The sequence below is a fragment of the Diplotaxodon limnothrissa genome, linkage group LG22 (assembly GCF_057381915.1).
Source record: "Diplotaxodon limnothrissa isolate DT_005_m linkage group LG22, D_limnothrissa_male_GT1.1, whole genome shotgun sequence".
NCBI classification, from domain to species: Eukaryota; Metazoa; Chordata; class Actinopteri; order Cichliformes; family Cichlidae; genus Diplotaxodon; species Diplotaxodon limnothrissa.
Genome location: NC_140616.1, coordinates 4,973,768 through 4,998,412, shown reverse-complemented (window position 1 = coordinate 4,998,412; position 24,645 = coordinate 4,973,768). Strand labels below are relative to the sequence as shown.

General features: G+C 41.3%; 2 protein-coding genes across 4 annotated transcripts in view; one reads left to right on the top strand and one right to left on the bottom strand.

Annotated features, from left to right (window-relative positions):
- The first annotated feature begins 1,794 nt into the window (after positions 1-1,794).
- The window catches only part of LOC146609243 (major histocompatibility complex class I-related protein 1-like), a 202,536-nt gene continuing 179,685 nt past the window's right edge, over positions 1,795-24,645 (top strand). The window contains exons 1-5 of one of the 3 annotated variants that reach the window (XM_085346845.1): positions 1,795-1,859; positions 2,751-3,020; positions 3,541-3,813; positions 5,743-6,045; positions 6,362-7,176. In XM_085346845.1, the coding sequence (XP_085202971.1) occupies positions 2,813-3,020; positions 3,541-3,813; positions 5,743-6,045; positions 6,362-6,393 (816 nt within the window). In that variant the 5' untranslated portion in view covers positions 1,795-1,859; positions 2,751-2,812 and the 3' untranslated portion in view covers positions 6,394-7,176. Of the gene's footprint in view, positions 1,942-2,750; positions 3,021-3,540; positions 3,814-5,742; positions 6,046-6,361; positions 7,177-24,645 lie in introns of those variants that run through there. The other 2 variants (XM_085346843.1, XM_085346844.1) reach the window with 2 other exon arrangements.
- On the bottom strand, positions 21,093-24,442 carry LOC146609246 (stonustoxin subunit beta-like). The gene is made up of 4 exons (XM_085346839.1): positions 24,352-24,442; positions 21,995-23,437; positions 21,498-21,821; positions 21,093-21,431 (listed from the first exon to the last, which is right to left on the bottom strand). Exons 1-4 carry the CDS (start codon positions 24,440-24,442, stop codon positions 21,187-21,189), a joined length of 2,103 nt encoding a protein of 700 aa, XP_085202965.1. The 3' UTR covers positions 21,093-21,186.

The window sequence follows — 24,645 nt, the reverse complement described above, 5'->3', positions numbered from 1 at the left end:
CAGCCAGTTCATGACAGTTGGAGGTATGTAATGTTTTTTATGAATAATTCAGTGGACAAACATATTTGCTTTTTAACCCAGTTTTTCCTTATTTTTTGGGTAAATTTCATATACATAAAATTTATGAATCCAAAAACAACATTCTTGATATTTCTAATATAAACTATTGCTACAATTTTCTTAGAACAACAGCCGTATTACCTTTAACACTCAGTATTATGTTTTATGTACTTTCCAGGACTTTTTTCTCCTTTTTTAGGCAAACCTAGAAACCAGGAACTAAATATAATACAAACAGAAAACCATATTTCAAAGAGTATAACTTAAACCAAAAACACTGGGTCACCAGACCCAGTGCTGTGACACTCTCCTAGAATTCTTGCTTTTGCTTGTGAGCTATTTGAGCACCTAAAAACTTGTTGAAATAATAAAAAATAAATGTCATTACCTTCTTTCTTTGTTCTGCTTCCTGCCTGCCTGCTGTTCTCTCCGGGGAGTGGGGGTCAATCCTGTCATAGTCATATGAATATAAGGAAGCATGCATGAGTGAGAGTTTAGCCAGAATGAATATAAGACAACCTGTCGCGGTCCTGGGTCGATGACCCAGTGTTTTGTTTGTTATTATTATTGTTGATTTATTTATTTATTATGTTTGGGTCCTTTTCCTGCAACACACAACTGTTCCATGACACAACCAAATGATAAAACAATGATAAATAATTTCTATTATTGTGGCACATGATTTTTTTTCCATCTTAAAGAGTTGAAAGTGAATTGTTTAGTTATTTTTAAGAAAAAAAAATGGCCAAACAGAGTCAAATGAGAAAATTGAAATATACATCTTGGTAGATGACTTTCATTTCACAAATGGAAAGAAAAAGTTTCTCTTTCATTTAATGGCTTACGTCTGTGAGCCCTTCAAGGACCTTAAGGTTTTCAGTTCAGTTGCATGAGCCTGGTATGCTTGCCCTGTGCTGCAGTATGGGCAGGTTTTTGCCACAGCATTAAAATTTTTACATCTGTCGATAATCACTACATCTGTAAAAATTTAAGACGACAGTATACTATAAACATGACACGTACCATACTATAATCCTATGAGGACTAAAGCTTCACTAAAAACACATCACACTTATTGAAAGAGGAGGAAAGAATGGTCTCAGTGTGAGCTGGATAATAGAAGATTACAGAAAGACCTGTATAAGTGTATCAGTAAATTTATGCCATGTACTTTGAATTCAGGTGATTGGACACAGGAATAATGTGTAATTTTCAATTATTCAGTTTTTTTTTTTAAATTATTAATCCTGCCTGGACTCTCTTGTAGTGATGCTAGTTACAGATTCTTCATATAACACCAGCAGCTAAACTCCTGCAAACTCCATATCTTCTGTTACTTTCTGCATCTGCACGGCTGAGGGGAGCCGAGTATCCATCATTTGACTCCACTGCTGTTCAGAGCCTTTCAGTTCTTTTAGTCCCAACAAGCTTTCTGACATCTTTCTGTCACTTGCTCAGAGATTTGTCCTTACCCATGCCTGCTTGGGGCTTTTTATTTCAGCATAGAGCATTGATAAAAAGTTGATTGCAAAATGACACACCATCTCTTAACAGTGAAAAGTCTGTGGGAACTAAAAACAAAGACAGCTTAAAGACGACATGATATAAGTGAAAATAATCTCCCTTTTGCGTTTCTTCTGCCAGCTGTAGGTGGGCTCATTTTGGAAACTGTGGGCCGTCTGAGCGTAAGAGCAAATATAATTGTTTAGTTTGGAGGACTTACTTCATCAGAGAGTTGATCTGGTGGGTGACGGTTTGAATCTAGCACAGTTCCAAGTCAAGTCCATCATATTTTCAAGGTCTGAAAATCCTCGAGCTTTAACCATACAGAAAGGATGAAGTTATTTATGTTGCTTCTCTTCTGCCCTGCTGTATTTGCAGGTAAAAAAAAACATTTAATCAAATCTGTAAACAGCAGCATATTTGTTTTGCTTTTGTAGGTAGTTCATAGACTCTGTATCAATGCTCATTTAATCATTTTATGAGAATATAAAACAGGACAAATATATTTTTTATCATGTGTATGAATTTTACTGGTGTCACAACTCTTTTTCATTACTATCATAAATGATACAGATGAAAAGGTTTGATGTAAAAAGTGTGAAAGAAGTCAGGTTTTCTTATATAAAAGGTTCAAATCAGATTTATCTCATTAAAGTAGTTTTTAAAGATTTAGGCTGATTATTATCAATATTTTTGTAGTTCAGAAAAGGGAAAACTTTTATTTTCTTTACTCACAGAGGTTTATTATTTACCTATCAGTTAGTCAGAGTCCAGTGGAACCAAATATGCCGTAGAGGTGGTTTCACTCAGCAGCCAATCACATTCACATGCCCTCTGATCCCAACAGTCTGTGATATTTGATTGTGAAATGTAAATAAATTGTTTGTATAGTTGCAATTATGTCTTATTCTGAATGAAGCCACTTTAATACTCCAGTTAACTAACAACTTCATCCACATCTTTGTCAAAATATAAATAACATTAAGATTTTCTTCTGTCACATTGTGTCCTTACATGCTCACACACACACACACACACACACACACACACACCTACTCACATCACTTTTACTGATTCTCATACGAGAATGCGTTCACCAAATCATACTGAATGCATCACATTTCACACTCTATTTGTATGTTTTATTGACTTATATACTAACAATATAAACATTGTTCGCCCCACAGAGAGACACTCACTGAAGTATTTCATCACGGCATCTTCTGGAAACCCAAACATCTCAGAGTTTATGGGTGTTGGGATGGTTGATGGCGTCGAGGCGGGTTACTGTGACCTCAGAAACAGGATATTGGAAATAAAACAGGACTGGGCGAAGAAAATAGTAGACAAAGACCCTCGGCAGTTACAGTATTACACTCATGTGTGCTTTGAGAATCTGCCACCTTTCTTCACAGATACAATGTCCACTGTGAAGCAGGATTTCAACCAAACTGGAGGTGTGATATTTTATGTTATTCCTTACACCAGTCAGTACAAATTATACAAATGCCTACACAAAAATGATTTAAGTAAATTAATTTTGTTTTTTTTTTATTTCGTAATTAAAGATCTTAAGTCTTAAAAATTTACTTCTCCACTGAATCCAGGAATCATCAAACCTTGTAGATGTGAACATACTTAAAACTGTGATAAAACAATCACTTATAATCACTGTTGTTTGTCCTGCCCTTAACAATTGTATCTTAACAGTTGTTCTGATTCTTATAATTTGTCATCTAGATGTCTACTCCTGGGTTAAATTAATTTCTGTCTCTTGTCCTTCATCTTTTATTTTTGAGGTATCACATCAAGTTAATTTGTACATGTTACAGCATTTCAGCTATCTTCCTTTAGTCATGCTAATAAAAAGTTGACAGATCAGCTCAGATCTGAGCATAGCTCAAACCTTGAAAAATAGCAGAAATGAATAATAGTAACAAGTTCATTTTAGTGTGTGTTTTCTTTCTCTTTCTTCAGGTGTCCACTTTTTACAGAGGATAGATGGCTGTGAATGGGATGAAACCACTGGCAAGGTGACCGGATTGACACGTTTTGGGTATGATGGAGAGGACTTTATTGAGCTTGATCTAAAGACACTGACATGGATCGCACTGAAACCAGAGGCTGTCAATACCAAAATAAGATGGGAGAGAGCTGATCTGAGAGACGCTCAATACTTTCTCAATGTGGTTTGTCCAACTTGGCTGAAGACAGTTTGGAACACTGCAAGAAGTTCCCTGCAGAGAAAAGGTAAAATTACATGACCCAAAGCATTTTCATGGATGCAGTAGTCTGCAGTGTTTTTATATTATATGCAGTAGTTTATGTTAAAATATATGTATAAAAATAGTTATCTCTGAAAAAATGTATAGGTTGACTATTACATCCTCAGCCTAGACTTAACAGGATTGTAATTTTCCATTCTTTCAATCCCAAGATTCCCGAACAAAGTTTAAACAACAGTTCTCAAACCTATACTAACAACCAAAAAGCAGGAGAAAAAGGATTTCGTCCAAAGAGCTTGTCACTCCCTTTAGTTGCTAGATTCTGATCATGCTGCCTACACAAACATTTTATTCAACTTTTACAATATTTTCTGGCTCACTTTGCCTCCCAAAGGGATATGGAGAGGTAAAGGGAGATGTCATACAGATGCTACAGACAGATGAAAAATAAAAGTAGCACTAACAAGTAAAGCACAAAGGACATGGAGAACACCAGAAGGTCACACAGAAGGTAAAACAGTGTGACACCTGTGAGGCTCAGGGAGAAGACTATATCCACACAGTGTGGAGTGAACGCAGGTGAAACCAGTGAGGGTGTGGCAGACAATCACACAGGAGGGAAACTAGACACAGGTGCAGACAATCAGCGAATCAGAGGTGGGAAGTAAAGCCACAGGAGACAGGCAACCCTACTTTTCATGTTTCCAGACTGCAACTGATTGACTCGACCGACTCTTCCCGTTGTGTCTTACTCCCAGTAGAGATCTCAGGGGAGCAGAAGCAGCAGGCATTTATCAATATAAAAAATCCTTCACTCAAAGCCTCATTTTAATTTGATAACAGTTGAATATAACATGTGGAACAACTGTATCATAAACAGTTTTATTATAGCACAACCTCAGCTCTATTTCATCATCTCATGTGTAACAGAGCTCAGGCCATTTTCACAACTTGACAGTGTGAAAAATGATCATACTGGAGAGGAGAGATGCACAGGTGGGGGCGACATCCAGGCTGAGAGAAATTTGCCCGAGTGTTTGGAATTTTTTGCTGAGGACTGTTATGCTGGTTTATATCAATCTGAACAGATTAATTGATGCTTATTTTGGATTGCAGACTTTGGACTTGGAAGCTGGAAAGTGGAGTCAGTGTGGGAGGGTTGGGCAGACTAACATGATAGGGAAGGAGGTGGATAGCTATAACAGCAGTTATGGAGATGAGCGATGAGGAGGTATATGGGAGTAATACAGAGGTAAATGAGCAGCAGGAGGTGGTGAGAGGAGGTGGATACTGGATGGCCAATGACAGAAAGAGAAACAAGGAGCAGGAGGCTAGGCTGGAAGGTAGAGACAGTAAGAGTTGGGAGGATGTGGTGAAGAAGTCAAAGCTGGAATCCCTTCATCTTGTGTTGAGCTTCCAGGGTAATGGAGAAAAACAGGTGGAAAAGGCGACAAAGCTTGTGAGTGTAAGAAAAGTCAAAGTGTAAAGAAGTGTGAAAGTTGGAGTGCAGAGAGTGAGTGGGAGTAAGGAGATGATAACAGGAGTCCCCTTTAGTGTTAACACAGCAGCATTTTGGTTTTGGTGTCAAACCAAAATGCTTGAACAGTGGAGGGGAAGGTAGTGCTGCCTACTGAGGATGTGAGACGATGAAGCAAGAGGCCGATTTCCCACAGTGGACAACCTTAAACCCATTTCTTTTGTTTTGGTGCCTCCCACCAGAGGTCCAGGTGGAGCTGTGGAGCCAGCAGGTGTTTAACAAAATAACACATTTCTGTTTCATAGCCTCAAGTTAAAGTAATGTCAGTTAAATATGACGTGTGGAAATACTGCAAATTGCGTTTTTCCTTAACTGTTCGCATTTCCTTTCCTTATCTGTTTTTCCTTTCTCAACTTTCAATACTACTTTCATCCACGTTCACTCACTCTACACAACTTCTATCTTCCTCCTCTCCAGTTCTTCCATCAGTGTCTCTCCTCCAGAAGACTCCCTCCTCTCCAATCAGCTGCCACGCTACAGGTTTCTATCCTGGCAGAGCCGTGATGTTCTGGAGGAAAGATGGGGAGGAGATTCATGAAGATGTTTATCTTGGAGAAATCCTCCCCAACAATGATGAGACCTTCCAGATGAATGCTGACCTGAGCATATTATCAGTCACACCTGAAGACTGGGGAAGGTACGACTGTGTCTTTCAGCTCTCTGGTGGTGTGGACATCATCACAAATCTGAATGAAAGCATTATCAGGACCAACTGGAAAGGTGAGAAAAACATATTTGAGCAATTTAGTTTGTTGATACAGTGGATTGTCTAAACTGTGAGGCTTGAATCTTTCTTCCTGGCTTCTTTTTTCATTATTATTATTACTTTGGGAATAACTGATGGAGATCCAAGCTGGGCTGGAAAATATGTACATTCTTCAAGGCTGTTAATGCTGTTAATATTCTTAAGATTAAGAAAAAAAAACGTATTTTTTTTAGTCTGTGAATTAAAAAAAAGTTCCACTAATGTTTCATACAAAAGCCATTCCACGATCAGTGGACTAACTGAAATTGTTTTATTTTTTTAACCCTCCAGCTCCTGTCAGTGTCACTGAACTCTCTGTGTGACTGAATCAACATCACGTAGACAAACACAGCACCCTACAACCGATGATACACCCCTCCAGTTAGACAAGTTTAGGGAACCGAAGATTCATGGTTATTTTATTAGTGATTTTTCTAAATAACAGTTTTTAAATTTCTAGTAATTTTTAATACCATCATATGATCATTCAGTTGTTACTGAAAGAGACAAGTCAGAATCTGTAATATCCATTTCAGTCAAATTAATCTATTTCATCCATATTAACAACTTTTAGTAGTTTTCAGTTTGAGTTTCAGAGCTCAGAAACATCAAACTGTCCCGTGTGTCTCCAACACTGCCTGTTCTCCTGTGTGGGTATTAAAAGGTCGCTCTACATTTATTATGTCCTTAAGTGTCAAACCAGAGCCTGACCCACTGCTTTCAGCTGGATCAGCAGGCCAAAGGTTTTTGGCAGTGTCATGCAACTCTTTGCTTAAAGTTGTTTTATTTTCCAATAAAATGAATTTATGATTCCCCCACCCCCAATATTTACTAAAATGTTATGAGTGTATATCTGTGTCACGAGTGTGTATCTCAATAATGATATGCAGATGAGATGCAATTATGCCCCTTCTGGCTGCCTTGATAATTATTTTATTCAACTTAATGTCAAATATGACGGCCTCGCAATCATTTTCAAAATTTAGTGATAATCATCAGCCAGAAAACTCAAAGCATAAAAATGTGACAGAAATCAGGGATTTTTGGGGGGGATACTGTCCTGTGTTTTGTTGCTCACATAAAAATGGTTTTCAGTCATGTTTCATTCAAATACAAATAAATAAAAATGATAAATCTCTTAACTACTGTATTTGTTTTCTTTATTGACTTTTTTTTAAAAGCTCTATTAAAATGTTTTTAGAAGCATTAAGGGATAAACTGCAAATACACAACCTTATTAATTTTTGTTCAATTTTCTAAAAAAGTGAAAAAGACAGAAAGATGTTTATCATCGTAGAGAAATGAACGCCCTGATATATTTTTAAGAAAAAAAATTGTCTCAAGTAAAAATAATTTTGTAGAACAGGTTAAATGTTGTTGTTAGGCCTTAAATCCACATATCAGACACTGATCAACAAACGTGTTTTGTGTTGTGTGAACTTTAGATTTTTTTTTTCTCTTTTAGAACAAAACAAATATTTGGACATTGTGTGGGTTTTTTATGCAGTAAGTGCATATGTGATAATTCCTTTATAAATGCACACAAAATGTCACATGCATGGTTAAATGTCCTCAGCACTGCTGTAGGTGAACGAGGCAGCCGATCATATGCATGTAATTAAGCTCTTTCCCAGAAGGCGTCACTGCTGAGCTTTCTAACAGCGGAGGCATTGATTAAAGCTCAACCGGAAAATGACACTTTGTACACACTGTACAAATGCTTACGGCAATTTTACAGCCTTTTCACTTTTCTGTTTACTGCGTGTAGTTTAGAATGAGCCCATGAACGCTGTCTGGTCTGCTGATCCAAGACCTCTTTGAGGTACTTATCTCGAGCATGCTTTTTGACCACTCTGCATGTTCTGAACTTCTCTGTTTCCCTGTCACAAAGTGACGTGGCGAGCATAAAAGTGGACTGACTGAGGCAGACTTCCTCAGAGATATAGACGGACAGAGATTCACCAATGACTTAAAAACTGTTTTTATAAATTCTACAGAACAATTTCAAAATTCTGTTTCTCTTTTCTCTTTTTTCTTATTTGTATTGTGTTGGCTACATCTGGCTTTATTTATTATTACTGTTTTTATTGCTTAAAAATAAATTACTGTCAAGGTGATCTAAATACAGGTAAGGCTCCCATGCGGGGCTCCAAGTGAATACAGTGCATTTAATTACAGCGAATAACAAAACACCGTTCAAAAAAAGTCAGAACAGTTGGAAGGTTCAGTCTGCAAAAAGCTTAAAATGTAATGCAATGTCAGTTTTCTCCCAGAATTCATATCTCACAGTACAATAATATTGAATGGGTTGCATTGTTGTATTTTGTCATGTTTCTCAGGTCTTTGTCTGAATTTCTACGAACATTATTGCTAAGGATTGTCTTATTGCATTGGAGTCACACTGGGTTAAATATGTACACTTGGGTTTTAAGGGGTATTTATTATTTTCTTCTTTTTTTGGGTTGTATGGAAGCCCCAAACGCAATTTCATTGTTCTTGACAATGACAATAAATAAATACTACTACTACTACTACGCTTGATGTCTTGAAAACTCCAAATGCTGCATTCAGGGAAAGTCTCACAATAAATCAAAACACCAATAAGAGTAAGGGGTACTGCTTCACTAACCACAAACCAGCAATTATAATTTACTGCTGTGTCCTTATGAAATAAGCTCATGCATGCAGGTGTGCTATTACCACCCGGTGTGTGAGCCAGAAAGGGGGAAAACTCCCCTGGTCCCAAAAATGCACATAAACGAGCGCAACTACTCACACACAAAGGGTAAATGGTGACCAGACCAAAACACAACAAAATGGGAGATCACTAGGACTTGGGGGACCATTGTAATTGTGCAATTTATTGATGATGCAGAAGTCTAAAAAACTCAGAAAAACTGTGTGTGTGTGTAATATGAGACACTAGTTGTTGAGGGGTTAAAGAATAACTGACACTCCCCTAACCTGAGGGAGCTGAAGAGATCCTGAAAAGAAGAATGGGAGAAAATGCCCCAAAATAGGTGCGCCAAGCTTGTAACATCATGCTCAAAACACCTTAAGGACTCAACAAGACTTGAGACTTCAACTAGGTTTGCAAGAATTTTAAGCAAATGTTTCTCATTTTGTCACTATGGGGTATTGTGTGCAGAACTTTAAGGTAAAAAATCGATTTAACGCATTTTTTAACAATGCTTTAATGTGACAAAATGTGAAACTGGGATGCACTGGAGGCAGGTAAAGGCAAGATGGGAAGTGCAGACAGATCAGAAAATTTAAAAAAAGACAGATGGCTTAATAAAAACAGCTTTTAAAACGGAAAAAAACAAAGTCTGAAATTTCCATGAAAGCCTCTTTATTGTTTTGAAGCCTTTTTAAAGGCCAGATTGAGCTGGCTAATCAGCAGGAAGAAGACTGGCTGAGCTCTGCTCCTTTGCAGACTAAACCCTGTGGACTGCTGATAGCCAGTGGCTATTATCAGGCTATTATCATTGTTACAACTATTCATAAATCAAAACATTATTTACCTATTTATCGGAACAGCAGGTCATGTACACTCTTTAAATATAAACTGAATCTTGAATTTATGAAAATCAGTTTTGTACTTGTAAATCAGGATTTGTATGTGTAAAAAAGATTTGTGTGTGGATTTAGCCAAAAAAAAAAACCTTGCAAGTTACAAGTACGAATTCTGACCCTATTTTTCTTCCTTTCATCTGATTGGTCAATGTTATGTCAATCACAAATGTAACAATCCAATCAGAGAACAAATGAGTTTGGCTGTCGGAGGGGCGTTTTTTTTTAACTGCAGGTCTTTGAAGGGAATAAATGCCCTTTTACACGTTGTGCAGTGTTTTACATGCAGTGTTTTGGAAATGACAGTCTTCATCACAAAGCTTTCTTCGTTATTAACATAGATGTTTTTATTGAAACTTTGAAGAACTAGCAAAAAAACCCAGAAACTCTTGTAGAGGACATAAAGTCAGAGATAGAAACGACAAGGAGCAGGTGCATCTAGTACAGGTAGAGCTGCTGCAAAAACCCACAGAGCCCAGCAGCCAGCGCAACAAATTCTGGATCCTTTGCTTTTAGTTAGCAGTTAGCGTTAGCAGCACATCCTGCGTCCGATGTGAAAGGACCTTCATGCTGCGCACTGTGACTCACAGCAATGGTCCCGGGTCAGCCCTGACGTTGTGTTAAACTAATCCTAAAGTAATAATGTATTTCTAACCACTGACATACCACAACTTTATCCTTTCAACAGCTGCTGAAAGTAAGGGGACCTAACTGCTATCGGATATTTATATAGAGATCCTCTAGCTTCTTCAGATCTAAGGTCAAATGGTCCCAGATTTAAACCCAGTGGGATTATCCCCCCAGGATGGACAAAGGGACTCTCCACCATTTGACCTTAGAACTGAAGAAGCTTCTCGGATGAAAAGTGAAACGTCTTCGAGCAACTTAAAGAAGTCCAGACGCTTTTCTTTCCAAGCTCCTTAGATGAGCAGAGATAATATTATTATTACGAGGAAATCAGTCATATATATGTGTGTGTGTGGTGTTTACTGCTGTGTCCTTATGAAATGAGCTCATGCATGCAGGTGTGCTATTACCACCCGGTGTGTGAGCCAGAAAGGGGGAAAACTCCCCATGTCCCAAAAATGCACATAAACCAGCGCAACTACTCACACACAAAGTGTAAATGGTGACCAGACCAAAACACAACAAAATGGGAGATCACTAAATTTCCATGAAAGCCTTTTTGTTTTGAAGCCTTTTTAAAGGCCAGATTGAGCTGGCTAATCAGCAGGAAGAAGACTGGCTGAGCTCTGCTCCTCTGCAGACAAATCCCTGTGGACTGCTGATAGCCAGTGGCTATTATCAGGCTATTATCATTGTTACAACTATTCATAAATCAAAACATTATTTACCTATTTATCTGAACAGCAGGTCATGTACACTCTTTAAACATTAGAGATTAGATGAAACTTTATTAATCCCTTGGGTGGGTTCCTCCAGGAAATTCAGTTTCCAGTAGCAAAGCACCGAAAGAAGTTGCATGTTACAGATACATTAAGGGGAATGAGAGTAAGGATATAAGCATAAATACACCATATATACACATATATAGATACAGAATATACAATATGGATAAATAGGATTGCTTATTTGAGTGAGTATATTGCACAGTCAAATATAAGAAAAAAGACAAAACAAAAAACAAATATTGCAAATATTGCACAGTGTAGAAAGGCCCCTACAACTCAGTTGTTCGCGCCCTCCCTTGTCCCCCTGTTTCTCCTCCCTCTCCCCTCCAGTGAGGAGTTAAACAGTCTGATGGCGTGTGGGACAGAGGAGTTTTTAAGTCTGTTGGTTTTTGACTTTGGGAGAAGCAGCCTGTCGCTGAATAGGCTCCTCTGATTGTTTACGACCGTGTGCAGAGGATGCCCGGCATTGTTCATAATGTCCATCAGTTTCTTTAATGTCCTTTTCTCTGCCACTGTCACCAGAGCGTCCAGCTTCATGCCGACCACAGAGCCAGCCTTCCTGATTAGTTTCTCCAGTCTGGATGAGTCCTTCTTTGCTGTGCTGCTCCCCCAGCACACCACGCCATAGAAAAGGACTCCTGCGACCACTGACTGGTAAAACATCCTCAGGAGCTTCCTGCAGATGTTAAAAGACCTCAGCCTCCTGAGGAAGTACAGTCGGCTTTGACCTTTTTTATACAGGTTCTGCGTGTTGCATGACCAGTCCAGTTTGTTGTCTACCCACAGCCCGAGGTACTTGTATGTGTTGACCACCTCCACCTCCTCTCCCTCTATCTGAACTGGCAGTGGACCTGGTCTGGACCTCCCGGAATCCACAACCAGTTCCTTAGTCTTTGAAGTGTTGAGTTGCAGGTGGTTTGTGTGACTCCAAGTGACAAAGTTCCTCACCAGACTCCTGTACTCCTCTTCCTGATCATCCCAGATACACCCCATGATGGCCGTGTCGTCTGCTGAACTTCTGAATGTGGCATAATTCAGAGTTGTAGCAGAAGTCAGAGGTGTACAGGGTGAAGAGAAGTGGGGACAGCACAGTTCCCTGTGGTGCTCCTGTGCTGCTGACCACAGTGTCAGACGTGATGTCCTTCAGCCTGACGTACTGTGGTCTGTCGGTGAGGTAGTCGGAGATCCAAGCCACCAGACAGGGGTCCACCTCCATCCTGTTCAGTTTTTCCTGAAGCATACAGGGCCGGATTGTATTAAAGGCAATGGAAAAGTCAAGAAACAGGATCCTGACCGTGCCTTTTCCCCCATCCAGGTGTGAGTGGGCTCTGTGTAGGAGGTACAGGATGGCATCCTCCACACCGACATCTGCCTTGTATGCAAACTGTAGTGGGTCCTGAGCATGTTGTACCTGTGGTCGGAGGAGGTTAAGGAAGAGCCGCTCTAGAGTCTTCATAAGATGTGACGTCAGTGCCACCGGTCGGAAGTCATTCAGCTCATTGGGCCGGTTCTTTTTGGGGACCGGGACGATGCAAGATGTCTTCCATAGGGCGGGCACTCTCCCCAGTCGCAGACTGAGGTTGAAGACTCATTGTAGCGGCTCCCCAAGTTAGAATAGAATAGAATAGAATTCAACTTTATTGTCATTGCACATGCACAGGTACAGGGCAACGAAATGCAGTTTGCATCCATCCAGAAGTGCTTTAGTGATATAGATATATTACAATATATATTAGCAATAATATAGATATGTGAGTATATTACAGAAATGGGTCTATTATGGTATGTTATAATGTACACGGTATGAAGTATGTTGTGAATATTCTATAACTATAAGTATGTACAGGCTGTAGTGAGTACAAGCTATGTACAGGCTATGAACAGGATATAAATATGAAAAACTATACAGAATATGAAATAAATAACTTTACAGAATCTGAGATATACAGCTATACAGAAATGGGAACTATGCAAGTTGTAAACAGTTGTAGGATTAAAGATTATCGAATGTACAGAATGATTATTTACACAGAGCTAGTTCAGCTGCACATGCCTTTAGCATCCTAGGACACACCTTGTCTGGGCCTGCTGCCTTTCTGGGGCGAAGCTTCCTCAGTTGTCTCCTGACCTGATCCACTGTGACATGATTGGAAGGGGGGGAGAGAGGCTGTCGTGCTGTTTAGAGAGGGGTTGGAGAAGGAGGAGGAGGGGGGATGTCATAGTGTCAGGGAGGGGGGGAAGCGAGGGAGGTAGGAGAGTGGGGAGAGGACTCTGTAGTAAAGGTGAGGGTGAGGGTGGGGGGGTTGTGGGCTGGTCAAACCTGTTGAAGAAGTTGTTGAGTTCGTTTGCCTTCTCCACAGTCCCCCCCACTGTGCTTTTCTTGGTGTTGTGGCCTGTGATGGTTTTCACACCATTCCAGACCTCCCTCATATTGTTCCTCTCCAACTTCTGCTCCACCTTCCTCCTGTAGGTGTCCTTTGCTTCCCTCAGGCAGCGTTTCACCTCCCGCTGTGCTGCTTTCATCTCCTCCTTCACTTTGCTCCTGAAAGCCTTCTTCTTCATGTTGAGGACAGCTTTGACTTCCTGTGTTACCCACGGTTTGTTATTAGGATAACACCGTACTGTCTTAGCAGGGGCGACCGTGTCCACACAAAAGTTGAGGTAGTCCGTCAGACAGTGTGTCGCCCCCTCTATGTCCTCACCATGAGGGCTCAGGAGCACATCCCAGTCTGTGGTGTCATAACAGTCCCTCAGAGCATCCTCCTTTTCTGGGGTCTCCTAATGCAGCGCGTTGTGACAGGCTGCCTTTGGACGAGGGGTGTGTATTGTGGCTGTAGGTAAACCAGGTTGTGGTCTGACTTCCCTAGTGGGGGGAGGGGGGTGGCTCTGTATGCATCTCTCACATTAGCATACAGTAGGTCAATTGTCCTGTTGCTCCGTGTGGGACAATTCACAAACTGGTGAAAAGCAGCCAGAGTAGAATCCAGTGTGGCATGGTTAAAGTCTCCAGATATAATAATGAAAGCCTCGGGGTTTTGTGTCTGAAGTCTTGCTGTAACTGTGTGTATTTTCTCACACGCAGCTGTTGCGTCGGCCCTCGGAGGGATGTAAACACACACACAGATCACATGACTAAACTCCCGAGGTAGATAATATGGCCGCAAGCTAACAGCTCCAGGTCCGAACGACATGCAGATACTTTAACGGAGACGTGTCCAGGGTTACAATATCTGTTGTTAACGTAGACAGTGAGTCCCCCACCTCTGCTTTTTCCGCTGGCTCTCACGGATGTAAATCCACATAGGTCTACGTTAGCCTGCGGCGTTAGCTCGGTTAGCCACGTCTCCGTGAAGATAAACAAACTGCACTCACGGTAGAGTCGGTGGTTGTTCAGAGCGCACAGTTCATCAATCTTATTCTGTAAGGAGTTCACGTTGCCCATGATCACTGTCGGGATTGATGGTTTAAATCGCCTCCGGTGATCCGCTTTCCTCGCTCCAGCCTTGCAGCCTCTGTAGCTCCTCTTTAGCTCGGCCGGGATATTGTGTCTGATGCCGCTGTTCTGACAAACCATCCTACTTTGGCAAAACGTCCTACCCGTAGGACAATTTTACGGTGTCCCCTGACAAACAGTCCTACTTTGGCAAACCGTCCTACCAGTAGGATAATTTTACGCTGCCATATGACAAACTGCCCTACTTTGGCAAAATGTCCTACTGTATGTAATTTATGCACATTTCTGCTGCCAAACAATAATTCCAGCACAAATTTAAGTAGGTATGACGGTTTGCCGCTTAACTTTGCCCATCAGAGCATGTTTGTAGCTGATATTCATAAAGCCAGTACGGGTTGACACTTCTTTTTAGCCACTAAAGTGTGCTTGTAGGTCACATTCACAAAGGTAGCATGTTTTGGCACGCAATTCTTCCCGTCAGAATTGCTCTTATTAACAAAGGTAGCATGTTTTGGCACGTAATTCTTCCCCTCTGACTGCACTAGGACATATTGCTACCTGACAAAATAACACATTGATTCATGCCATATAAAAAGTGACACATGTCAATTCAGATTCTTTGTCCAATAGAATAGAATAGAATAGAATTCAACTTTATTGTCATTGCACATGCACAGGTACAGGGCAACGAAATGCAGTTTGCATCCATCCAGAAGTGCTTAGTGATATAGATATATTACAATATATATTAGCAATAATATAGATATGTAAGTATATTACAGAAATGGGTCTATTATGTTATAATGTACACGGTATGAAGTATGTTGTGAATATTCTATAACTACAAGATAGCGGCGCGCACAGACGCAGCGGCCCGGAGCTCCTACACTTTTGCACTTTTGGTGGTACTGTGTATTATTTCACACAGTCTGGGGTTACTTCAATACAACAGAGATGATCTACTACAACTAAGCCGTGGAGATCTTCAACTAACATCCGAGTATCTCATCCCCCCGGAGATCGTTAAGCAACCCCCGGGGCTACCCGCAACAGCAAGCCGCAGGAGGAGACGTTGCGAGCGGAGGCAGAAGAGAGGCAGGCGGGGAGGCCTGTGGGCACGGCTAAAGACTAGTCCGTTTAAACCACCACTCCCGATCATATTCCTCTCCAACGCCCGTTCAATCCGTTACAAACTGGATGAAATACGACTGCAGATCGCCACTCGACGGACTTTTAATAACTGTTCGTGCATGATCTTCACTGAAACCTGGCTGGACAGCGCCATTCCCGATGCGGCTATTGATCTAGCAGGCCGCACCGCCTATCGAGCCGACAGGTCTGCGGACTCGGGTAAGAAGACTGGCGGGGGGCTGTGCATCTATATTAACAACTTTTGGTGCACGAACGTCACGGTAACGGAAAGACTGTGCAGTACAGAGGTAGAACTGTTGGTGTTAAAGTGCCGTCCATTCTATCTCCCTCGGGAATTTTCTGCCGTTTACATCTGCGCTGTTTACATTCCACCAGACGCTAATGCTAAGCTAGCGTTAGCACAATTGAGCAGCAGCATCAATAACAGCCTGGTAGCACACCCGGACAGTGTCTTTATTGCGGCTGGGGATTTTAACCACGCGGACCTGAAATCTGTACTTCACAATTTCCACCGTAATGTGAAGTGTGCTACCAGAGGAGATAGAACGTTGGACCAGGTGTACACCAACATGGCGAATGCGTACAGAGCCCAGGCTTATCCCCACCTGGGTCTGTCAGACCATCTCTCCCTTCTGCTACACCCAATATACACACAAAAGATCAAGAGCACTGGGATTACAACCAAAACCGTGAGAACATGGCCGCAGGATGCTATTCCGATGCTTCAGGACTGTTTCCACTGCACAGACTGGGATGTATTCAAGGTGCAGGACACTGACAATCGTGTCGCATTGGACAGTTACACCTCCACTGTCTTGGACTACATCTGTTTCTGTGTGGACAATGTAACAACTTGGAAACGATTCCGTGTGTTCCCTAATAATCCACCCTGGATGACACACGGAGTTCAACAACTTATTCGAACAAGGAACAACGCTTTCAAATCCGGGGACCAGGAGGCATACAGTGCTGCCAGGGCCAACCTGAGAAGAGGCATCAAGACTGCCAAGCAGCAGCACAGGAGGCGTATCGAGGCCAGGTTTGAGAACAACACAAACCCAAGGCAGGTCTGGGAGGGCATCAGGGCTATCACGGACTACAAAAGAAGAACACCATCACCCTCAGCCGACAGTTCTACTCTGGCTGAGGATCTAAATCTCTTTTATGCCCGTTTTGATAGGGAGAACACCGACCCTGTCCTGTCCCCTCTCCCCTCAACCGATCCTGCTCCAGTCCTGAGCACTCATGAGCTGAGGCGTGTGTTCCGGAGCATTAACACCAGGAAGGCGGCCGGGCCAGATGGAGTGCTGGGCCGGGTGCTAAAAGACTGTGCTGCGGACCTGGCGGACGTCTTCACCTCTATATATAACACCTCGTTGTCCTGTTCACTGGTACCATCCTGTTTCAAAGCAGCAACCATCGTTCCCATCCCAAAACAGTCAAATGTCACATGTCTGAACGATTTCAGACCTGTGGCACTCACCCCCATTCCCGCCAAATGCCTGGAGAGACTGGTCATTAAACACATCAGAGCTGCTCTTCCACCATCCCTGGACTCGCACCAGTTTGCATACAGGGAGAACCGGTCAACCGAGGATGCGATCGCCACAGTGCTGCACACATTACTGAAGCACTTGGAACACAGGAACACCTATGCACGGCTCCTCTTTGTAGACTACAGCTCGGCTTTTAATACCATCCGGCCATACAAACTCCGTCCCAAACTCCACCAACTGGGACTTAACTCCTCTCTGTGCAACTGGATTGTGGACTTCCTCACTAACCGTAGACAGAGTGTCAGAGTGGGTAAGAACACCTCTTCCACCCTTGTGGTCAACACCGGTGCCCCTCAGGGGTGTGTTCTGAGCCCTCTGCTATACACTCTCTTCACCCATGACTGTATTTCCTCCTGCGCGTCCAATCTCATTGTTAAGTTTGCAGATGACACTACAGTGCTCGGACTTATATCCAACAATGATGAGACAAACTATAGGACAGAGGTGCAACAACTAGAGTCATGGTGCCACGACAATAACTTGGTCTTAAACACCAAAAAGACCAAGGAGATTATTGTAGATTTCCGGAAGAGGGGTCATAACAACCATCTGCCTCTCTTCATTGGCAGTGAGGCGGTGGAGAGGGTGAGCAGTTTTAAATTCTTGGGGGTAACTGTGACCGAGGACCTGTCCTGGGGCAACCATATCACCTCAGTTGCACGGAAGGCCCAACAGCGCCTCTACTACCTGAGGAGACTGCGGAGCGCACACATTCCCAGATCTCTGATGTTGAACTTCTACAACTGTGCCATCAGCAGCGTTCTGACGTATGGATTTCTAGTGTGGTTCCCCAGCTGCACCAAGGCCGATCAGCAAGCACTCCAGCGGGTGGTGAAAGAAGCTGGCAGAATTATTGGAACAGGTCTGCCAGAGATCAGTAATATCTTCCCCACTCGCTGTCTGAGGAGGGTGCACAGTATCCTGCGGGACCAACATCACCCTGCGCGCCACCTTTTCCATCTGCTGCCCTCAGGGAGAAGGTACAGGTCTATACAGGCCAGAACATCCAGACTGGCCAACAGCCTGTATCCACAGGCTGTGAGGCTCCTGAACTCTCTGCCCCCCTCTCACGGACAATAACCATATCCAACTTCTTAATAGCAATGAACTGGTCTGCATTGGTGCATCATATCTTTATTCTCTTCCCCCTCCTGCCCCCCCCCCCCCCCCCCCCTCTTTCTTAAATAGATAACTATCATATCTGATATCATATCTCACAGTACAATAATATTGAATGGGTTGCATTGTTGTATTTTGTCATGTTTCTCAGGTCTTTGTCTGAATTTCTACGAACATTATTGCTAAGGATTGTCTTATTGCATTGGAGTCACACTGGGTTAAATATGTACACTTGGGTTTTAAGGGGTATTTATTATTTTCTTCTTCTTTTTTGGGTTGTATGGAAGCCCCAAACGCAATTTCATTGTTCTTGACAATGACAATAAATAAATACTACTACTACTATAAACAGGCTGTAGTGAGTACAAGCTATGTACAGGATATGGACAGGATATAAATATGAAAAACTATACAGAATATGAAATAAATAACTTTACAGGAATCTGAGATATACAGCTATACAGAAATGGGAACTATGCAAGTTGTAAACAGTTGTAGGGTTAAAAATTATCGTATGTACAGAATGATTGTTTACACAGGGCTATACAGTAGTGCAGTTAAGGTAAGTGAGGGTGTGGATAATTTCTACAGAGGCTATATAAAGTGCTAGTGGTTGTGAGTGGTGGTTCACTCCATGTTATTATTGTGTGTTTGAGGGTACAGTTGTCCATTGTGTGTGTGTGTGTATGTTCAGTCCATGAGTTAACGTGGGTCAGATGTCAGGAGGCAGAGTTCAGGAGTCTGACAGCTGTGGGGAAGAAGCTGTTCCGGTACCTGGTGGTCTTAGTCCGGAGGCTCCTGTGGCGCCTCCCAGAGGGCAGGAGGGTGAAGAGTCCATGTGATGGGTGACTGGGGTCTTTGATGATTTTCCCAGCCCTTTTCAGACACCGCTAATATACACTAATGAAACAATTTACATCAGCAGCCTAACAACTGTCATGATAATAAATACTAGTTAATCTACAGCACCAAATCATCAGTCAGTCACCAGTGACCTTGCCTCTTCACCTCTGTCCGAGCGACAACATGGCAGAGCTGCCTGTCACCTGATAAATAACAGTGAGACATTCCAAATACATGCAGTCACACATGTGCTTCAAATACAGTCATGAACCATCAAGTCATCATCCAATTTCACCTGAGATCTTGTATCACCATTACTCTCTATTACCTGACAAATAGGACAGACATGACAATAAGAATAAAATGTGTAGCTGCTTCAGTGCTTCTGTCAATTTGTGCAGATCTTGACTCATCAGTAATGTTTGCAGGGTGAGTGCATTTTTAAAACAATTTGTGCAAACTGCACTACAAGGTGGAATATTTGCAAAATCATGACTACCTCATGATATTTTGTCTCAAAAATGAACCTTATGAATATGTCAGTACCATTAGGATGAAATTATTGTGTCACCAACATTTTAACGTTAGACATATAATTTTAACAGCCTCTGTAAACTAATATCCTGGCTTGCTCGAGGCTGCCGTTTTCTCTGACAGTTTCAATCAAAATTAGAAATGCTACTGTGGGAGACTGAGAGAACTAATAGTGCTGCCTGTTGTGCAGTTAGTTTCCAAAACACGTTATTCATGGTTGCATACAATTTTAGACTGATGTGGGCCAAAGCCTAGCATAGCTTGTAACGTTATTATGACGGACACATTTTATGAGTGAACTTGACTTTAAGTGACTTGCAGGTTTCTTTGAAAAATACTTTCTTATATCCAGGTTCTTCCTTTTTGCTGCCTTCCTCCTCTCCTCCTTGCAGGTCCTCGCAGCGCAGGTTTGCCGCTGCTAAAACTAAACAGAGCTCCCTGAAAGGCACAGCCAATCACATTGGCCATATTTGTCACATGACGTAGGACTCCAGTAGAGCAGCGGTCCCCAACCCCCGGGCCTCGGACCGGTACCGGTCCGTGAGTCGTTTGGTACCAGCCGCGAGAGTTGAGGCTCAGGTGTGAAATGTATGGTTTTCAGGGTTTTTATCGGTTTTCAGCATTATTTTGTTATCGTTTTTATCGTTAACTCGGTTTTCCTGGGTCTTTTCACGTGTGTTATGAATAAATCTTTTTTTCAGTACCGGTACTAGTTTTATTTTTGTTGTATTTATCCGCGACACCTTAAAGGCCGGTCCGTGAAAATATTGTCGGGCATAAACCGGTCCGTGGCGCAAAAAAGGTTGGGGACCGCTGCAGTAGAGAACGTAATTTAACTCTTTCTGCACCGCTGGGTGAATGAGACGTTGACGGATCTTTTTTTTTCTTTCTATCGGGTTTGTTTTTCTTTACTCAAAGAAATCAAATTATTGGTGGTGACAATTCAATAATTGCTGGATATTGGTGGGGACATGTCCCTTCCGTCCATGCCAAATCTACGCCCTTGATGTAGATGTTATAGAATGAATAAATCCACAGACAGGTTTTCTTTTATTCAACCAGGTCAGGATTAAAAAGATTACATTTCTCCTCAACCAAGTATTTACAAATATGGCACAAAACATCAGACCAATTAAATCTAGGTCATCACCGTGTGTCATACAGAAAGCATGTTGCTGTTTTTGTGGAGCATAGACACTCCTTGGTGTGTAGCAAGCAGTGAGGAGACAGCAAAGCATGGACAAAGAAGTATTTGCAATGCAAATACTTTGTTTTTGCATTGCACACAGGTCTGTCACACCTTATTGCTCGGTCACCCTAGAGTTGGCCAATGGCTGGAGGTGGAAGTGCGAGCAATGCTCAATCAGCACTTCTCCCTCACCACTGAAGCAACAAAGCAAAGGTGAAACTTTCCTCTACAAGTTGGTCTTTGTTACAGAGCGCTTTACTTCTTTGTCAGTAAACAGGTGTATGCTAAATGTTTTCCATCATCTGACTAGCTGGACACAGGAAAACATAATTGGAAGAGGAATAGATGTAAAACCCTGGGTAAACAGACTCTGAGAATTTGGTTTGAAAGGTGTACAGATGAACTAGTTTGTCACTATTAGAGGAAGCATCGTAGAAGGACAAAGTGCCTGCAGGCCAATCCAGATACACACCAACTCTCCTCAATTTAGTAAGACAAAAAAACATCCTCACCTTATTATCATGGTATGCTACAAGCCTGTTATAAACTATGTCTACAAAAGGCACTAAGGATTTTATTTTAGACAGAATTTTGCGAAAGATTTGACTTTTATCCACACCAAAATACCAGGATATCTTGTTACATCCAAACTTTAAATCATCCATTCTTCCTTTCCTTCCAATTTCTTTGTATGCAACAGCTATGCCAACATCACTCAGCATATAACCAGCACTCCACTCTACTTCCCAATAGTGGCGACCAGTCAGCGGCTGTTTGCACAGAACCTGTGTATGCTTATCAAATCTCTCTGGGTGATCTGGATAGGTTTGCCACTTCCCACATGTTGCCTTCTTGTTGTCCTCAGATAGAGTGAGGTAGATATTTGCAGTGTTTGGGTCCAGAGTGAGATGACAGTAATCTGAATGAAAGGCAAAAACACAATCTTTTAGGAGTCATCTACATAATCATCCACTTCAGTCAAGTAACTTCTAATATTAAAAAAAACTATATTTGGTTTTTTTGATAATTACAACAATGCCTTTAAATATTTGATGATTTTGAAAACTAGCAATCTAGACAGTAAGTACTTACTCCAAAGAAAATCACTTCGCTTTTTTATAGTTCTGGGATCAGGAAACTTGGGCTTTGAAAAATTATCAGTAATCATTTTGCCCTTCTTGTACTGATAAATGGTGGCTCCTTTGTATTTCTGGTGTTGTATAGCTGCTACAAGGAAACAGAGCTGGGTGCTGCTCTCGTGTGCTCTGTAAAGATCCATGAAAATAACTTCTACTTCATCCATATGATCCAAGGTATCATTTGAATAATACCATGGGTCTTCGCTGGCCATTGTATCAAGGTTGAGGTCATCAGTTTTCCCTTTCCCATCATCATTTTTCAAACCGGTGAAAACAAAGCAAAATGCATGATTTACACCTGTGGCAAGTACTGCTCTATCTAATTCTGACTTATTTTGAACAATCTTTATTCCCTCCATCCTCCCTAAAAATGACCTGATGATGTTGATTTCTCTCTCTCTATAGTCAAGGCACTTGCTAAGATTTCCCAGATTGTATGGTGACTTGTCTAAGTCATCAAAAACGTCGTTCAGTGAGCTCTCATCCGCTCTACCTTCACGAATGGAGGGAAGCACTCTTTTCAGAGCTCGTTGGAGGTGAGAGATTTTATCACTACACAACTTCTGAAACTTTTGTAGGTACTTTTTAATTTGTGGGAAATGCTTCACCACCACCTCATCCAGAGACTCATTGCATCTCTGTTTCATCTCCTTTAGAGCTTCCAGAGTATCTTCAATCCTCCTTAGTGAGTCAACGCTGATGTCTTTCACCAGCTCTGCACCTCCATACCCTAATGTCTTCAGTGGCGTCAGCCAAACTTTTATAGGAACAGCATTTTCACCCTGTTCCTTCAGGATCCTTGGCAGTTCTGCAATGGTCTTCGTTGCTTCTTCAAATGTTGTAGGGTTGCTGTCCAGAATGAAGTCTCCAAAGAATTTACAGGAGAATTTCTTGCTCAGGTCTTTTTCTTCTTTAGTCAGCTCAACTTTAAGTTTCCCGTCAACATGGATATTCTTTATTAAAGCATCCATGCTTCCCTGGATGTCCATCACTTGGCTACTGTCTAACTTCTCACTATCAAATGTAAACAAGGCATTGGCCCCATAAAGGATAGCAGTGACTATATGTGTAGCTGAGATACTTTCTATAATTTTTCTCTGCGATTCATTTATGGTGCCAAATATAGATGCTGATAATTTTCTGAGGCTGGTGGTAGCTTGGTACTGAATAGTCACTCTACTTTGGTTCTTGAATGTCTTTTTATCGGTCAGATATTTGCCAGATCCTCCAACTTCTACAAATCCACTAAGAAAACTGGCCTTCAAAGAAGGTTCTAAACCCAACAAGGAACATCTGGATTCAATGGAGTCGCAAGCAGAAGTTTCAAATGTGCTGCTCCTTTGAGGTCTCTCAACTGTGTGCTTTTGTAGAGTGTGATCATCCCACAAGGTGAAACCTAAAGAAATGGCAAAATGTTAGTCATTTTATGAAGCTTTTGGTAAAGTCAGGAAATAATGTGCAGCTCGTGATTTTATGAGCCGTTATTATCATCATTATGTTACAAGATCATAACTGTACTTTATGTGTGACTATTGTTTTATTTCCTCCCTGCTTAAGAGCAGTATTGCTTATTCTAATTTGTATTTTCCCACTTCACAAATTATACAAGGCCGCTGGCCATTGGATAAAAACTGAGGGTGTCTCCTTGAAACTGGAACCTAACCAGACTGGCTAACAATAATTAGGATCAACGCTTTGGAGAAATCCCTGTACAGTGTGTTAAAGCAAATAGTGTAACATACTGAGATAAAACTACTGTTTTTATTGTGATCAAATAAAAGCTGTTTTATTGAGTTCAAGTCAGCTTCATGTTTTGCAAGCAACCTATTTGATCTTTGGGGAAGACATCTGCTTATAATACTTTTCTCCTGTGTGTTAGGGAGGCACGTAAGAGGCCTCTAGTCTTTCATTGATTATAGCATCTTTAACTTATAATATAAAAGTGCCTTAAGACAAATATTGTAATTTGGCACAATATAAATAAACATCAGTAACACCTGATGTTGATGAGTCACTTTATAGTTACCAAATATCACTGATTTTGTTTTGCTAAGATTTAGTGACAATGTATTACTTTCCATCCAGTTTTTAAACTCTTCATTCATGATTATTATTATTATTATTATTATTACTCATAATTATTCTCAGAAAAACATATTAGTTTCATCAGCAAATACTATTAATTTTTTTTATTAATTAATCTTTAAGACACCTTGAACATATCCAAGCATTTATATTACTGACGAGTATATTTAAACAATCTTTTTTTAAAAGCAAACCATTTATGTTTATAATAAAGACAAAACTTACCACATATTGGCTCATCCGTTAAAGCATTGTAGGGCATTCCGAGACCAAAAGGTCGACCCAGACCAGCCACTGTCATCATATCTGATGCCATGTCTCCGACCTGATGAAAAAAATATTTATCATACACCTTTAAATTCTGCATTCCAAAGAGAGAACCAAGCAGCAGTGGACTGTTGCTCACTGACAAAACATACCAAGAGATACCCTGAACAATCCAAACATGAAGGCAGCTGCTGATAACAAACATAAGGTAGCTCAAATCTGAAATTTGAAAATTAAAATGAATAATGATTT